The sequence below is a fragment of the Trachurus japonicus genome, chromosome 17, assembly GCF_045865225.1.
Source record: "Trachurus japonicus isolate A0001 chromosome 17, Traja_1.0".
In the NCBI taxonomy this organism is placed as follows: Eukaryota; Metazoa; Chordata; class Actinopteri; order Carangiformes; family Carangidae; genus Trachurus; species Trachurus japonicus.
The window spans coordinates 13,396,847-13,415,603 of record NC_140923.1 but is presented as its reverse complement, the minus strand read 5'-3'; the positions used below and the strand labels follow the sequence as shown (position 1 = coordinate 13,415,603).

The following is an 18,757-nucleotide window of genomic DNA, read 5'->3' as shown; positions in this document are numbered from 1 at the left end:
GTGGTTTGCTGTGAGAGATGATAGTTTATTTGTTTTCAGTTTTATTTGTTATGGTCGCGTGACGATGCGGCAGCTCTGCTAATAAATCAATAAGTAAATAAATAAATATAGCGGATCATCGCAACGGCACAGTGTGTAGTGTCAACACAGCAGCGACCCTCACTGTCCTGCTCTTGGGACATCCACGGCTGCTTTTTTGTCCAGTCCCTCCCTGGTTTCATCTGTGTTAATTCAGTCAGGCTGAGTTTCCATTACGCATGCCGACAGCCTTTGATCTGTTATCAGTGTGACGGGACAATCGATATAGATATATACGTAGGTGCATGTGCTGATTCAGATAGTTACAATAAATAGGGGTTTTTGTGATTATTAATTGCATTTAAATGTGCCTGGAACTGTGGAAATCTGCCTGTGAGGTCTTGGTGACGTGTCTGCACTGCGCGCTGGGCAGTCAAATTGCCACTGCGCCGGCTGCGCTTCGCCTTGCGCTGAGAGTAGACCAGGTTGGAGCTGGCGAGCTTTCGGCGCACTCTCGGCGCGGTCTATTGGCATCAAATTGTCACTGCGCCAAGGTGAATCTGTCGACACCTCCCCCTGCTGCGCGGCCACTCCCATCTCGGCGCACAGCAGTCTGCCATTTATCAAATCCGCTGCGCACGCTGTTGCACTGGAGGAAAATGCCACTGCACCGGCTGCGCCAGGGTTCGCATCACTGCGCCCCTCTGAGTTGCGCCAGCAAAATAGAGCCCCATGAGTCTATTTGAGAAGCCACACACCAGGTCTCACTACCAGACAATTAGCTCAGTGAGTTAGGTGCTGGATCACGGTGCCAAAGGATCTGGGTTCAAGACCCAACCACGGGGACGAGGATCAATCAATCAATCAATTTGTTTATTTCGGGCATGTCAATTTAAATCATCATCATCACACTTCATCTTAGTTCAAATAATACAATACACATGGCCGAAAGGGAAAGCGGGAGAAGCAAAAGCTTATCTAGTCCCGCCCCCATATAACATATAACACATCAAACTACAAAGAGTCTTTGGGAGACAAACGTACCAAATTTTAGAGTCATGGTAGATAATGTTTGACAAATACATATCAGAATTTTACCTCAAAAAGTGAATTTTTAACGGTATTTTGAATTGTACTCATTATGAACATTGCAGTCAATACAAAAATTATATTTTAAACAATAGTTAGGCCTACTTACTTATGAAGAGGTGGTTTTCATTCAGTCACATTCATGTGACTAGCTTAGTCAATCTGTGAGGCCTCATGTAAATTGTCACTAGCCAGTTAACAAAGTGAGATAGAAGACGGACTTAGGTGTCAGAGGTTGTAGTTCAACCTTGAAATGATGCAAAATGATCTTTATAATGTAAACTCGCTTGTCTTCCTATTCACATGTTTGTTGCTCAGAATTGCCTAAATTTGCTAAAAACAGCCCGGACCCGATCCATCGCTGCGCAGCTGTCGTTATTTCTTGTACTTACATCGTTATTTGAGTAGTTCAGTGCAAATTTTTTTAATTCGTCTGGCGTCACGTGCTGCAGCTGTTTCTGCTGAGCGCTCATGGTGAAGATGGGCTGTGAGAAGACAGAAGAGGAGATTCAATAAAGAAAACAAAGAAGAAAAGCCTTGTTCAGACTGAATGTATACATGAAATCTATGTAACACTCAGCCTAGAAACTTCACCACATCCATCTGGTTTCTCTCTCCCGTCCGAGGCCACCAGCTCCTGATACAGTACACTGCTCTAAAAACTTCTTCTGCTTCGAGACGCCGAGATAAAACTCTGGGCTCCAGCCGCAGAGTGACTCACTGATTTATTCACTTCATCAAAAATCAGCTTGAACCCGTCCCAGAAGGAGAAGGCAGCGGCGGGGTTTCTTGTCATATTAAAAGGCTTTGGCTTTGGCCGGAGCATCTCTTTGGTTCAGCTTGGCCGTGTCTGTTTCTCAGTAAAGCCCCTTTTTTTGTTTTTTTTTCAGCTATAAATGATCTGATGAAAGAAACAGTGTCCACACCTGAAAGCCGGCCAGGGTGATTTCGAACGAGACGTCCAGCGGCGGGTTGACGACTCCGGCTACGGATTTTACAAGGGACATGAAGAGCAGAGGGAACCAGACGATGCAGATCAGCAGCGCCACGATCATCCCTCCCATCCCGTACTTCACCACCTTCTTCTTCTTCTGGCCTCGGGGCTGCGGGTACCTCTGCAGACCGATCACACACACACACACACACACACACACACACACACACACACACACTGTAAAGAGCAGTTTTTTCCACAGACTGTGTTCCTGAAGCTCCGCTGTGTGATTTTTAATACCAGGACTGTTTTGAAAATCCATGAGAAAAAGTCAGTTCACTGGATCTCCCTGAGTAAAGATAAAACAAAAACTGAACTACAACTTCAATACCACTATTTACAGTAGAGAGAGACATTTTTATCGTGCTTTTGGGAATATTGGGCACCGCTGATATAATATATCTCTGCTATTTAATACCAGGGTCCATATATTTCTGCTTTGTGCTTTCACCCAGCCAACGTGGATCACGCAGCAACAAACACAAGCATGAGAGAGCGGTAGAAAAAAAGAAAGAAAAAAAGCAAAGAGATCTACTTTAACAATGATAAATATCCAGACTGAATTCCAACATGACAGGATTTGGCTCCGAGGTCGACTCTTTTTTAACGCCACGATGAAAAATACCTTCTCAGACTCTCTCCAGCATTTGAGGATGAAGATGTGAGCGTAGATGTCCTCCACGCAGATCCAGCTGGACAGAGAGAGAGACGTGTCGGTCCAAACCCAGTCCATCACGGCCCGCAGCTCCGTCAGGAACGGCACCAGGCGGAAGCTGGTGAAACGACACAATCAAATCTCAGTGAAACCTGTGTTATTGTCGAGTTAAAATGGCTGCACATGCAGTGACGTATTCTTTTATGAGTTTTTTTTAATTTTGTTTTCTTGTTTTATGATCATTGGTAATAACCCAGTGTAGCGCTGGTAACCATTGTGTGCTTTTAAAAACTGTTTCTCCTCTTTTACCTCAACAGAAATGTAATAATCTAATAGCTGAAGGAGCAGGAGAGAGAAAGGTCACAGATCTGCTTTCCCAGATTTAACGATCCCAACTTATTCTGTGACATTTTCTCCATCGACCTTCGACTTTTGTTTTGCAGGTTTATCACACGTAGAGAAAAAATCCTAAACTTTATCAAATCATCACTAACTTTGATTACTCTCTTTATACACTTTTGCTGAATTAATCATCTTTTCCTCTAAATAGACACAGGACTGAGGACTATAACTTGTCTTGTTTTGTCGGTCACAAACCAAAACCCACATCAAACCATTTCAGCCTTATAGACACAACAATACACAGTGGGATCATGCAAAAGTTTGGGCAGTTAAGTGGAAGATGAAATGATCTGCAAAAAGGTATAAAGTTGAACTTGAAACACTCTTTTGCAATATTTAATCAATATCAGCATTTGTACAGTTTTAAAGTGAAAAAGGGAAACACAGCAGCTTCCTGCAAAAGAACGGGAAACCCAGGAGACTTGAGCTCTCAGATAACTTTGACCAAGGTATCAGACAAGATATTTACCAGTTACATCTAGGTATGCAGGGTGGCCAAGCCTTTGCTCCAGGCCCTTTTCCTTTTCTGTCATGTAAAATATATACATAAATATTGTTTAAAATGTAAAGGGAATGTGTCATCTGTAACTTCATGGAGATCATTTTATCTTCCATTTCCTTAACTGTTCACATTAACAGCAATTTTGACCAGGGGTGTGCAAACTTTTGTACGCCACAGTAAGAGCTGAGCATAGACATAAACCAAAAGAACAAAAGTTGAAATCGTCGACATCTCCTCTGACGAGCATTTTGTTCACACGTTTTACAGACCGGTGGGTCCAGGTGTCCATTTCTGCAGCAGCTGTCTGACTCGTCCTGACATGACCGGGGCCTCGGACCTGTTTGCCCAGCTGGAAGAAATGATACCTTCCCCCTAACTCCCCCTAACTCCCCCTCCTCACCCGGTGCGTCACTCACCCTTGAAACAGGAAGAGGTTGACATAATTGTAGCTCTTGGTGAGGAAGTTTCCCAGAACGCGGGTGGGATAACCGCAGCGGATCTGATAGGCCGACAGCCCGAAGTAAATGCACTTGACAAAATACCACATCTGAACGACCGTGTTCTCGTTGAATCGCCTGAGAGGAGAAGAGAAAACAGAAACACACTGTGTCAACACGAATGATATGAAGAATGAGCTTTTTAATTTTCTTTTAAACCACAGATGGAATTTACAGACGCACAAAAAAACCTCCAGATGAAAACTTCAGATCTTTTCTTCTCTTAACCAGACCGTAAAACAATTTTGAATCATAATAGACAGACAATAAATGAATTCGTTTAGTAATGATTTCTTTAATTATTGATCTTTTTTAACTTTAACTTTAGCCATTATGAGATACGGCAGTGGAGGTATGGCAGCAAACGTGGAGAGAGAATGGGGGAACAGACACACAGTAGCACACAGTAAATGATCGTCCCAGTCAGGAGTCAAACTGCTCTCTAACCACTCACCCACCACAGCCCATTTTGCTCTGTTTTTTTTATCAGCTGGCCCAGAATATGTCCAAAAATGGTGAATATGTGCATCACAAGGGCTTTGAATGACTCAAAACACGAGATATGTCTGAAACACATCTTTTTGCTTCTTCATAGATCAATTAGACGATAAACTGATTATCTAAATTGATGCCTATTAATAAACTCTTGTTGCAGCTCTACAGGTTTCTCAGAAATAAGGAAGATGAGATACAGAACCCATACTAACCCCTATTTCAAGCTCATGCTGCTCTCACATCTAGATATCTGTGCCTTTAGCCTTCCTCTTGTCAGCTTTCTGCTACCATCTCTTGTGTTAGAGTTGGTTTTGACCGGTGTCTTAAATCAGCTATTAAATACACTAAAAAATATTTTGTTTTGTTTTTCATCTCTTGGTTACGTTGTTAGGCTTTCTTATCCATGAAAATGTTGGTTTTGCACTTATGATTTCAGTTTTAACTCTAATTATTGTTTTCAATTAAAACATCAAGATCAGGTTTGCCTGCAACTTCTCTAGTGATTGATCTGTAGTAATTGTAGTGACTTCAGCAAAGAGAATATATAAAATACAAAATACAAAATACTGCTGTCTCTGTAGCCAGGAGAGGAAACCAGGCAAAGCTGGCAGGTGTTTGATGCTTTGTATTATGTGTTGGTACCATATTTGTACTGTTTTGTGCTGTTCTGAGCATTATTTGTGGCTGTGAGTGGCTCTTTTGATCACAGTTGGCTCTTGACTCCGTAGACGGCAGTATTTTTCTATCTGGCTGTCTGTGCTGAAGTCGCTACAACTAGAGAAGCTTGGAGTCGGCAAACTTGATCTCTCGACGGGGGGTCCTACTCTGTGTCACAGTGCGATGGATAGACCACGGGTTGAACTTGCACCGGAATATCCCTTTAAAGGCCCCATGCTGTGCACTTTTCTCTGGGTTTATTTACCTGCTGTTATCCCTAACAAGATGTATCATTGGTTTTGAGTACCTGTGATCTGCTTAATATCGTTTCTACTGCCCCTTTCTGTTGCCTCTTTCTGGAGCTCTAGCAGGCACAGGTCATTTGGCCAATCAGAAGAGAGAATGAGAACCTCTCCTCTGATTGGCTGACTGTTTTTGAGTGGCGTGTGGTCGGGCCAATCACAGGCAAGCAACTGAAACCTAAGCTGCATTCATAAAAATTGAAAAAAAAAAAAACAACTGGTCACGGTGGGCGGAGTTACCTTGTGTGTGACATCACAGAAAGGAGGAAGTGCTATCCGCTCGTCTTAAAGAGACAGTTCCTACAAATGGGCCGTGTGTGTTTCTCCGTTTATGACCAGTTTGATGCATGGGGCAGTAGCATATATACGTGGCCCAGAGACCTCCCCAAGCACGAATAAATAACCAAAATCACATTTTTCATGCCATGGGGCCTTTATTGACCTTAGATTGAAAACTGAATGCATCAAGTCTGAGGTGAGCTCAGGTTCTTACTTCTTGGTGACATGTGGCAGGATGAAGAACATCCAGCAGTGGATGCCAAAGACCAGGATGACCTGGAAGATGACCTTCCCCATGACAGACTTCCTGAGGTAGAGGGCCCGGTCCACCACCATGGTCCCGAACTGGATCAGCACCATGACCAGGAACGGTCCCGGCACCTGATCCTCCGACAGGGACGAGGTGATGTCTGCTGCTGAGTTTTTCTACCGGGGGAGGAAGGGAAACGTGTTTTACTTCGATGTTGTTCATCATCAGAAAGAAAAATTTTCACGCCCACCTGAGATGAATCCATAAGTGTCCTTGTTTGCAGTGTGGCATTTACAGTACACACTACCATATTTTTTTGTTTTTAATCTGCTTGATGTATCACTGCTTACTGTGTAGGAAACTGATGTTAGTTAGTTAGTTAGTTAGTTTAAGTTTATTTCGGACATGTTAAAAGAAATAAAACATAATACAGAAATGGACAGACATAACATAAAAACTTTGCAAAGACAACATATGAACAAAAAATATACATAAAAAAAATAAAATAAAATAAATGAAAATAAAGGTAATTTGATTTTTTTTGTTTGTTTGTTTGTTTGTATGTTTCATATCCGAAAAGGAGTGGGAAGAATTAAAACTTATTTACTCCCACCCCTTATTCATAAATTATCTATGAAGTTATCTAGTCATTATTACTTGAATTTATCTATCAAGTTATCTAGTCATTATAATCTATACAGTAAGTTAATTTATGAGTTATTTAACTGGATTTATTCTAATATATTATTATATTTATATTTATATTTATATACATATAGATTTATTCTAACATATGATTACTAATCTTTATCTCTCTATATAGTCATATACATATAAAAACCCTAATAAAAACATATACAAACACATTCATACATACAAAGACAAACTGAAAGTAACATGAACCGAGCAACAAATAAACTAAGTCGGTAAATAATACCCAAATAAATAATAATAAGCACCTTGTGGTTGTCAGACACCCTCATTTCTGTGACTGTGACTACATTAATGGGTGAAATGTGTGTACGCGGAGCAATGTGGGGATATATGTGCTGTGAGGATGTATAGGGGGCAGTCGCCTGGAAGATTAGATGGATGGCAATATTTTATTTTATTTTATCTATTTCTGTAACTGACATGATGGCAAATTGTATGTTCTGTGTTTCTGTTGAAAAACAATAAAAATTTGTAAAAAAAGAAAAAAAAAAGAAAGAAAGAAGAATTTATCTCCATCTAAAACAAAATAAAATAAATAAACTTACACCGAACGCCCAGAATCCAAACACGATGATGATGAAGTCGACGGTGTCAGCGAGGAACATCAGCACGTAGACGTCCGTGACGGCGCTGTACTCTGGGTGGATCAGGTTGTAGAAGAACTGCCTCATGGGAAGGTAGATCTCCAAGAACCTGCAGCAGGCAACAGTTCAAACAGGTGAAAATGATCCAGGTCAACGTCTGTGTAGCGGAAATAAATCGTTTTTATGTATCACATCCTGTTTGTGGATATTTGGAAGTTTCCATTACGCTCATGTTTTCAGCCAAGTATCATTTTGTTTGCGTTTCAGTCGCTGATTTAGACGTAATATCTCAGAAACCACTTGTTCCTCTGTGATTAAATTTAGAGCAATAACGTTTTTTGAATCATCCGTGGCAGCACTTACAAAAATTACACTGACTGGTCTGACGGGAATGCTGTAATTAAAGGTCTAAATCTGGACCTTTGAGAGGTTTCCAGCCGGTGTATCCCTGATGTGATTTTCCACTGTGCATCCTCCATTATTCATCCAGAATATTTGCTGAGCACGCTTCTCATCAGTGGCCTCATAAAGTTACACAATTTGTTTCTCACGCAGTCACGTCTCAAAGTACGGAGCGAGCAGTGAGTGAGTGAGCAGCAGCAGCAGCTGTGGGAGAAGAGACGGCGTGTTTCATCGTACCGCTTTATAATGAAGGCTTTCCCTTTGTACAGCTGCTCTCTCAGCTTCTCCATAATCATCTGCTTGCGGGTCTTCTGGTGGACGCTGGCCTCGCTGCCATCCTTGCGGCTGCTGTTGTGGGAGGTGGTACTTCCTGTGGAAACAATTTACATTTCGAGCTCTAAATGAACCGTGAGTCACTGATACAGACGCACACACACACACATACACACACATACACACAAACACACAAACAATCCAATCCAACAGTGACTAGACAGAGAGGACAAGAGACTGTTGTTCTGTGTGGTATAAGTGCTTCTGTTTGACACTGTTGTGGTGGTTATTGTTGATTAGTAGGTTATATTATATTCAAGCCAGTACAAAAGATGGGTTCAAAACACTGTTAAAGGGGAACTATGCAAGACAAAGCGGTCTTTTTCCTGCTGTTTTGCTAACCCTCCTCCCGGCCATGTGCATTTGTTTTTAACGAAACCATCGAGAAAGCAATCAGTAGAGCGATGGATAACATTATGGGCCCTAGTTTCGTCGACCAGGTGAAGTCTATCATCAGCGCAGCTTCGCCACGCCAACGGGGTGGGGCCCAGGTCCATTTCGCAAGTTTGCTGGACAGCGCAGTCAGACTTAGACCAGCGCAATCCCTCCCCTCGTCCCTCCCACCGGCGCAAACGGCAAAGAGGGCGGGAGGGAGACAGGAGGAGGAGAGAAAGGCGTGGAGTGGGTTTGACACAGCCGAGTCAGATCTTCACCAATCAAAGGAGCTCCTCTCCTCACCTTTAACTGCGCGGCGGGTGATGCGCGCTGCAAGTTTGTCATTTTATACTTGGACATGGACGGAGGAAACAGCGACGCCAGAGGCCGAACCTCTCCCAGGAGGAAACAGCTGTTTTGGTCCGGAGGTCCGAGCTCAGAGTGACCAATAATGAGTTTACTAATACACTTAACCAGGATTGATCTGATACACTGAGAACCCCTACGCAATCTAAGAAACAACAACTAATAAACTAATAAAGAAACTCACATTTATTCAAACTCTGTGTATAAGATGAGAGGTGTAGGCTACACTAATCACAACATAAACAAACGCCATGTGGATGAGATTAAATCAGCGTAAAGGACGAGCGCTCTCTCTCTCCCTCTCTCTCTCTCTTTCTCTCTCTGTCCTCCTCTCTCTCTCTCTCTCTGTCCGTCTCTTTTTTTCTCTTTTTTTTCTGTGATAGAGATGCTGAGTATACTGTAGTAGGCTATATACTGGCTGTTGTGGTGGGCTAAGAGAGATGATGATTTGTGTTTTGTTTTTCATTACGGCTGCGTGATGCGGTCGCGCGCTACTGAATTAATAAGTAAATAAATAAATAAATACAGCAATCATCACAAGGGCAGAGTGGTATCTCAACACGGCAGCGACATGCAGTCATCCACCCTCACAGTCCTGCTTGGGACATCCACAGCTGCTTTTCAGTGCCAGTTCGTCCCTGCTGTGTTAATTCAGGTGGAGTTTCCATTACGCGTGCCACAGCCTTTGATCTCTGCTTTGATCTGACGTCAGATGTGACGGGACAATCTATATAGATATAAATTCACGTGTTGATTCCGTTAGTTGCATTAAATAGTGGTTATTGTGGATATTTATTGCATTGAAATGTGTCTGGAACTGTGGAGATCTGCCTGTGAGGTCTTGGTGACGTGTGTGCACTGCAGGTCAGTCAGCCAAACTTCCACTGCACCTGCTGCGCTTCGCGCTGCGCTGAGACTAGACCTGGTTGGAGGTGGCGAGCTTTCAGCGCAACCTCGGCGGGACATTTTCGCACAAAACTTGCACTGCACCAAGCTGAATCTGTGACGCCTCCCCCTGCTGCGCGGCCACGCCTATCTCAGCGCAGCGCGATCTGCCAATCTTCCAATCTGACTTTGCGCTAGGCTGCGCTGGTCGAAACTTGCATTAGACTGGCTGCGCTACCTTGCGCCACCTGCGCTGCGCCACCAAACTAGGGCCCGTTATATCATATATGCGTTATGATGTGTATATTTGTGTAGTCTAATCTGTCATAAACAAGAGATTACAGGTTACAGGGCGCGTTTGTGTTACAAGTCATTGATTTAACCATCACAATTACTCCACAGCTGATTAATTAAGGTAAAAAATCCTGCATAGTTCCTCTTTAAAACAGTCTCTTCAATATTTCATGAATTTTAATTGCTTTACGTTTGACCAAATAGTACCAAACCCTTTTCTTTCTCATGAAATGTAATATTGTAAAATATTGTCACTTTGCAGATTTGGAGTTATAATTTTCCCATTGTTTTCCTATATCACTTATCTGAATCTCAACTTTTGCAGGTGAACTACTGTCTGTTGTATCTTGTTGTTGTAAGATGTGTGCATGATTTGTATTGTGGGTGTATTTCGACCACAGGAAGAATAGCCAATGCCATTAGCCTAGTGCTACTGGGGATCAGCAAGAAAGTAAAGTGATTACCGTATATAGGTGCATCTCAATAAATTAGAATATCATGGAAAAGTCATTTTCCAATACTGTAGTTCATATAGATTGTTGTATATAGATGGACATACTTTTCAGAGCGCCAATATTTCCATATTGAAAATGCTTTTTTTAATTGGTCTTTTGTAATATTCAATTTTTTTTGAGATACTGAAGTTTAGGTCTTCATTAAATGTGAGCCATAATCATTACAATTAAAAGAAAGTAAATAAATAAAAACATGGAATGTTTCATTCTGTGTGTAACGGATCTATATAATGTATTAGTTTCACTTTTTGAATTGAAATACTGACATAAATCAACTTTTCCATGATATTCTAATTTATTGAGATGCACCTGTACATATCAGATGTTACGCATTCCTTTCAGTCTTAAATGTTGACGTTGCCCAGTTGTGTTTGAACCAGGTGGCCAGAGATTTGCTGCGCTCTGCATTTAGCAGCAGGAAACAGAAAAAGGTACAGTACGCTCACCTCTCTTCGACCGGGCAGAGGAGTGAAGGGACCGGTGAGAGATGTGCGAGCCTCCGCTGGAGCTCTTGCGGCGCTGGTAGGTCTGCTGCTGCGGGAAGTGAACCTGCACGTGTCCCGAATCGATGGAGGTGCCAAAGTTCGGGGACTTCAAGGTGTGAGTGGAGCCTCTGTTCTCACTGATGACGGACGAGGCCGCTTCAGACCCCTTCTCACTCCCCTCCTTCTCCTTCTCCTTCTCCTTCTCCCTGTCTCTTCCCTCGTCCTCGGACTCGCTCTGACGAGTGGCCTCCTTCTTGTCTTTGGGGTCGTCCTCGTCCCACAGACCGTGGCACTGCAGATGAGACAAAGACGGAGACGTATGTAAACGTGCGGATGAAGTTTCACAGCATGTCTCAGACCAGCGAGAGTCACAGTGCACAGTGCTCGTCCCGTAAAGAGGTAACACTGCACTTCATTTGCTGAGAAAGAAGGAAAACTTCCAGAAATAGACGGAGAGAAATGATTCAATCTGAGGGCAGCAGGGACAAAACTTTGATTCAATACTGGAAATAAGTGTCACACATTGTGTTTGTCGTCAGTGCTGCAACAAATGCAAAATCTGCATCTCTTTCTGCAAATTTTCACATCTTCTGTGGGACGAAGTTTTCTGTGAAGAAATTCCCAATTAATTCTAAAAGCAGTGATGTGTTACAGAGTTTGCAATGCATGCAAACAACACAATATTCAGCTCATTGGAGTTATCTTTTAACCTTGTCATAATCTAGCTGCTTTTTTTTCGAACTGTCAAGACATAATTTCACAAACAGCTGCATGCTGCATTTAAAGATACTAAATATGAGCACATGAATAATTTAGGTGATAAATGGAGGAGCACGACAATTATTCTGAGTCTCGACAAAAAACAAACATCAAAGCTTATGGTGCTTAGCTTTGTCTCAACACTTTGTATCTGCCCTGTTGTTTTCCAGCAGAAGTTACTCAAACAGGGATAAACAGTATTTGTTGGGAACTGTTTTCAGCTGTGGTTTGAAGCACAAATGGTGTTTTAGTGAGTTTACATCAGCGGGGGATGGGGATGACGTATGTGTCCTCGGCTGGTAAAATAAACTTCCTTGTGCAGCAGCTGCGGCGGCTCACTCATGTGTTTTAATAGTTTCTGGACAACAAAAGGAGGTCAATGACACAACGCTGGCTGCAGGCTCTCCTGGCTCTTCCCATGGTATTTTGTTGACAATAAAGAAAAGAACTGACTCAAAACAGACAGATCTGATAAACAGGTTGACTCTGTACTAGGGATGTCACGATTACTTGTTTTCACAATTAATCGTGGTATCAAACGCCACAATTATTTAATCGTAAAGATTCCTAAATACCGTTACTTTCACAAAACTTTGATGTTGGAACCTTATCGGCAGATGTGCGCAAAAATAAAGGTAAATGCACAGATACTGGTCCATTTAACTAATGTAACATTGAATTGGTAGGAATTTAAATGTTAGCGTGTCATTTTTAATTAAAAAACAAAACAAAAAACCATTAAAATAAACACAAACATTTGGTATAGATAACAATTCATGACCTGAATATTTAAAACATTTCCCCTGAGGATTAAGAATTGGTCATATATTAATAGATACTTGAAATATTTTGTGTAAACAATGAGTAATGTAATTATATTTTGACTATATTTGATTTTACACATTCATAGTGTTGTGAAATTAATTAATGCATAATAATCGTGATAATCGTAACACCGTGATTATTTCTCTGACAATAATCGTACCAAGAAAATTTATAACCGTGATATCCCTACTCTGTACCTTCAGGATGGATCTGTGGAAGAAGAGCGCCAGTAGCTGCACCAGGTCGTAGTGGACGTAGCCGTCCTTCTTCTCCACGCCGATGATGTTGGGAGGGTGATACGGTTTGTTCTTATCCAGCTTGTTCTGGTTGAAGGGGAAGAAGCCAAATTGGAAGAAGTACTTGATGACGATGGTGACCTAGAGTTGGAAAAAAAAACAGCATCAATGTCAGCGAAGCTTTCCAGACTTACAGTATAGACGGAGATGAAGATTTACAGTGAAACCCGAGAGAGAGAAATCGTTGTATGAATATCGATAGCGCTGAATGTGATCTTACTGTAAGACGGTGATGTAATTATCTTTCTGTTTTCATGTTTTATGCTCAATCTGAGCATTAAAGTGACACAAATTAATCTTTATACGTTTTATGAATATTTAATTTAAAGGGATAGTTCAACATTTTGGCAAATTGGCCCATTGCCATAATCCCTATAGTTTTAGGAGTAGGTTCATTACCTTTATTTGTCAAACTCATCCAACAACTCCAAAATGCTCTTGTGGACAAGTTGTGACCTGCACATTCACCACGCTATGAGATAATAACACAACGTTACGAGACAGAGTTGTTTTAGAGGTAAATTCATGCAAAACCGCTGATGTGCGTTCCCGTCTGGGGCAGTTTTTCATCAAGCAGTCTCTGTATTTACCTCAAAAACAACTCTGTCTCGTAATGTTCTGTTATTATCTCATAGCGTGGTGAATATGCAGGTCACAACTTGTCCACCAGAGCGTTTTGGAGTTGTTGGATTGTGTATTTGATGAGTTTGATGAGGGAAACCAAGAAATCCCATTAGCCTCCGTAGCGTAGCTCTGAGCAGCTCGCGGCTCTGCTCCGCCGTTCTAAAAATAGCTTGCACCGACAATTACAGGTAACGAACCTACTGCTATGACTATAGGGATTATGGCAATGGGCCAATTTGCCAACATGTTGAACTATCCCTTTAATGATTTCATATTGTTTTTTTTACACCCATGTCCGACTGTACCTCGGTGTAGACGATGGCGGTCATCCAGTAGCGTTTGCTGGGCCGCGGCACCGACAGCATGGCCCACAGGAAGATGGTGATGGGGAGGACCAGGGTGACGCAGGAGGCCGACACCATGTTGTTGATGATGATGACCAGGTAGCACACCATCTCCGAGTGGGCCACCAGCATGTTGTAGAGGGCGTAGCACAGCTGGAGGATCAGAGGCTGGCTCTGGTAGAACTTATCCGACTGCTCCAGCTCCTCATCATAAAACATCCTGGACAGAAACACAGAGAGAGACAGTTTGATCGGTGATTGATTCGTTTTCTGATTCTAGAGCAGGGGCGTCAAATGTATGGCTTCAGGTTGTGGGCCAAAACCGGCCCGCTAGAGGGTCCAATCTGGCCCGCAAGAGTTTGAAAATTACATATGAGACAGAAGAGGCATAATATTGTTGAAAACTGCAAGAAATTTCAGGTTGTTAATAATGTTTTGTAAAAAGATAGTTCATCAACTGTAAACATCTTAATAATGTAATGCAAACGCGGTGCAAACAGCCAAACACTGCAAACGCAGGAATGATGCAAAACACAAAAACACACAAACACATACCGGTAGAACAATTGCAACAGAAAAACACTGCGTAGGAGAAAGAAACGATGCAGAAGCAAAAACATGCAAACCCACGAAACAAACCCGAAAGAAAAATGCAGCAAATACCAAAATGTTTTTGCTTCTGCATCGTTTCTGAGATTGCAGCGTTTCTCTGTTTTATGTGTTTGTGTGTTCTTGGTTTTGCATCATTCCTGTGTTTGCAGTGTTTGGCCGTTTGCACCGTGTTTGCCCTTGTCGGCCACCGTATATTTGTACTTCTTTGCACTAAAACAAAGTGAAAATATGAGTTCTTATTATTTATTGAGGTCAAATTGTGCTGTATGTGGCCCCTGAACTAACCCCTGTTCTAGACAGGGTTCCTACAGGTTCCTTCAGGTTAAATTCAAGTCTTTTTAAGACCTTTTTAAGACCATTTATATAAAAATGTAATACCTATTTCACTGCCCTACCGGCAAAGAAAAGTGAAATCCTCAAATTTCAGAGCGTTTACTGTAAACTAACTGTATCATCCCACTATTTTTCTGCTCTTTGTGCTCTGCTAGGGATGTAACAATATCAAAATCTCACAATATTACAACACCTCAATAACAAGCACATTATATTTATTGCAGTATCATAAGGCATCATAATATCAAAATCTCACTGTATGATAATACCATATAAGCTCCACAGTACAAGATTTATTCCACTATCCATAAGTCAACAAGAAGAACATTGATCCAAAATAATCGTGGTTGACAAATGAAACTTTTGACGAAAAATGCAATATGGAGAAGTTAAATACAGCACAACTTTTAAGACCCAGAAATCAAAATTCAAGACTTTTTCAAGTCTTTTTAAGGTATTATTTCCAAATTCATAAATTCAATGCTTTTAAGTCTTTTTAAGACCCCGCGGGAACCCTGCTAGAGTGTGTAGTCTACGTATTTATATATCATATTGTTGATGTTATATCGTCACTGAACAGATTCAGATGCTCTTTCAAAATCAACATTGGTTTAAAATCTGTCGAAATGAAATAGTAAAAAATTTGATATGACTTTGTTTGACACAGTGATGTAATGTATGTGTAAGCAGGAATGTAAGCAGGAAGTAAAATAGCACAACACAAACTTGGGCACGTTTATTTACTAAACTGCTTTAAGTATGCTGCACCTGCTGCTTGGAATGCACTGCAGAAAACTCTAAAGCTAAAGGAGCTGATCAACCTTGGATCTTTGAAAACTCGTGTGAGAGAAATTGGAGCAGCTTCATACCGCACTTGTTCTTGTTTTTAATGTGAATCCGAACCTTTAGTCCTGTTGCTTCTATCTTGTAATGTATTTATCTGTGTGCTGTGTGATTTCTGTGTCTTGTAAGTGTAGTAACTTTTCTATGCTGTTGTCTTGGCCAGGCTTCCCTTGAAAAAGAGGTCATTGTGTCTCAACGGAACCGACCTGGTTAAATAAAGGCAAATAAAAAATAAAAAATAAACTTTGATAGTGAACTTGGTGTTATTTATAAAATGATCAAGAAGAATCTACATGACCCCTGTGAGGTTTGACGCTAAAGAGGCTTCAGGTGATTTTGAACTCACTTGTTGAGCAGCAGTTCGCTGGCGGTCAGCTCGGTGGTCATGGACGGCAGCACGATGTCCGACCTGCTGTCCGAGTGGCTGTCGGAGGTCATGAGCATGCGCCTCTTCCTGCCGCAGCTGCTGTCGTCGTCGCTGAGCTCCAGCCGGTCGAAGCTGACGGCCTTGCTGTAGCTGGGAGGGACGTCGGCGTCGGACGTCTTGGAGGCGTCGGTGTCGGGGGTGTAGAGCGCGCCGCCTCGCCCCTCCGACTGCACGAAGTCCCGCTGTCCTCCTCCTCCGTCCTCGCTCTCTGTGTTGAAGTCCTTGTCCCCCTCCTCCTCCGCCCTGCAGGAGGGGCCCTCGCCGGGGCCAAACGAGTCCCAGGGAGCCTCCTCTTCTCTCCCCTCGTCCTTCACAACCTCCATCTCCCCTTCCTCACCCTCCAGCCCCTTCAGCCTCTCCCACCTCTCCAGTCTCTCCATCCCCCCCTGCTCCTCGCTCTCCTCCATCTCCTCTTCCTCTTCCTCCTCTTTCTCCTCTTTCTCCCTGGATTCCCGGTCGCTCCACAAGCCACCCTCGGCCCCCTCGGCCCCCTCGGCGGCCCCCTCCTCGCTGTCGTCCAGCTGCTGAGACTCCCAGTGCGCGTGCTGCACGACGTCCTCCTCTTGGTCGTGCTCGTCCTCGACCTCTTCTATGGTGTCTGCGGTGGCCTGTCTGGAGTAGAGCGTGATGCACTGGGTCGCTTCGCTGCAGGAAAACAGAAACAACGCACCACACTGAGCAGGGATGTCACCATTACTTGTTTTCATAATTAATCGTGGTATTAAACGCCACAATTAATTAATCGTAAAGATTCCTAAATACCGTTACTTTCACAAAACTTTGATGTTGGAACCTTATTGGCAGATGTGCGCAAAAATAAAGGTAAATGCACAGATACTGGTCCATTTAACTAATGTAACATTGAATTGGTAGGAATTTAAATGTTAGCGTGTAGGAATGTCATCACGATTATAAATTTTCTTGGTACGATAATTGTCAGAGAAATAATCACGGTGTTACGATTATCACGATTATTATGCATTAATTACTTTCACAACACTATGAATGTGTAAAATCAAATATAGTCAAAATATAATTACATTACTCATTGTTTACACAAAGTATTTCAAGTATCTATTAATATATGACCAATTCTTAATCCTCAGGGGAAATGTTTTAAGTATTCAGGTCATGAATTGTTATCTATATACCAAATGTTTGCGTTTATTTTAATGGTTTTTTGTTTTGTTTTTTAATTAAAAATGACACGCTAATAGGGATGTCACGATTACTTGTTTTCACAATTAATCGTGGTATCAAACGCCACAATTATAATACATCGTAAAGATTCCTAAATACCGTTACTTTCACAAAACCTTGATGTTGGAACCTTATTGGCAGATGTGCGCAAAAATAAAGGTAAATGCACAGATACTGGTCCATTTAACTAATGTAACATTGAATTGGTAGGAATTTAAATGTTAGCGTGTCATTTATAATTAAAAAACAAAACAAAAAAACATTAAAATAAACGCAAACATTTGGTATAGATAACAATTCATGACCTGAATACTTAAAACATTTCCCCTGGGGGTTAAGAATTGGTCATATATTAATAGATACTTGAAATATTTTGTGTAAACAATGAGTAATGTAATTATATTTTGACTATATTTGATTTTACACATTCATAGTGTTGTGAAATTAATTAATGCATAATAATCGTGATAATTGTAATACCGTGATTATTTCTCTGACAATAATCGTACCAAGAAAATCTATAATCGTGACATCCCTAACACTGAGTCAATCTGAGCCGAACCAGTCTCAGTTTGTGCAGAATAAATAAAAAATAATCTGCCTACTTGCTTCCCTCCAGTTGCATTAAAGGGTATTTATTAAAGGGTTTTTATTTTTAACAGTCGACCTAATTGTCTGTTTCTATTGACCACCCTTTAAAAACGACTTGAGGAACACTATTAGTGTTTATTAGTCCTTTAATAAACAGAAACACCAGCAGTATATAAAGAGTATATAAATGGTTTTACACAGAAATAAAGCTCTATTTAAGTGTTTAATAATGAAGACATATTCTATATATAAAAGAATCGACTTAGAACTCCTCTAAAGAGTTGTAAAATACTTGTTTAATATTACTTAATTGCTTATAAATGCTTGGCTTTAGTGTGTAAAGAGCTCAAACACTTTGTGACTCAAACAGAACTGCACCATATACAATTACAAAAAGAAATTATATTTTGTCAGATTGATTTCAGTTTGAATTATTGTTTATTATTTATTACCTTTATCAAAAAAGCTGCACCTACTGCAATTTGGACTTGGCCATACTATTACTTCAAATTGAGATTTATACTAACACAATGGTATCTAACAGAGAGACAAATGCTGAGAAGAAACAGATTTCTAAATTATAAAACCACTTTTCATGTCACCATCATTGTGTGAAAATCTCAAAATGAAAAAGCAACATGCATTTGTCAGATTTATTCTAGGGTTTTAAAAAAAACGATGTAGTAAACAAAGGGTTATTATTATATAAAGTCATGCAATGATTGAGCTGAAGTTAGATATCAACAGAAATAAACACGAGTCAGGAGAAGGGCGGATATTAATCATGTCAGTGGTACAGCAGGTGTGTAT

The 18,757-nt window shown here is 41.3% G+C and overlaps 1 protein-coding gene across 2 annotated transcripts in view; it reads right to left on the bottom strand.

The window, feature by feature from the left end:
• The window catches only part of piezo2b (piezo-type mechanosensitive ion channel component 2b), a 116,972-nt gene that overhangs the window by 4,955 nt on the left and 93,260 nt on the right, over window positions 1-18,757 (bottom strand). The window contains exons 39-50 of one of the 2 annotated variants that reach the window (XM_085803786.1): window positions 16,581-16,801; window positions 16,076-16,511; window positions 13,903-14,161; window positions 12,875-13,054; window positions 11,055-11,385; window positions 8,078-8,210; window positions 7,400-7,547; window positions 6,105-6,316; window positions 4,077-4,235; window positions 2,727-2,874; window positions 2,034-2,222; window positions 1,500-1,592 (exon numbers count right to left, since the gene is read on the bottom strand). In XM_085803786.1, coding sequence (XP_085659912.1) covers window positions 1,500-1,592; window positions 2,034-2,222; window positions 2,727-2,874; window positions 4,077-4,235; window positions 6,105-6,316; window positions 7,400-7,547; window positions 8,078-8,210; window positions 11,055-11,385; window positions 12,875-13,054; window positions 13,903-14,161; window positions 16,076-16,511; window positions 16,581-16,801 — 2,509 coding nt within the window. Of the gene's footprint in view, window positions 1-1,499; window positions 1,593-2,033; window positions 2,223-2,726; window positions 2,875-4,076; window positions 4,236-6,104; window positions 6,317-7,399; window positions 7,548-8,077; window positions 8,211-11,054; window positions 11,386-12,874; window positions 13,055-13,902; window positions 14,162-16,075; window positions 16,802-18,757 lie in introns of both variants that reach the window. The other variant, XM_085803785.1, reaches the window with a different exon arrangement.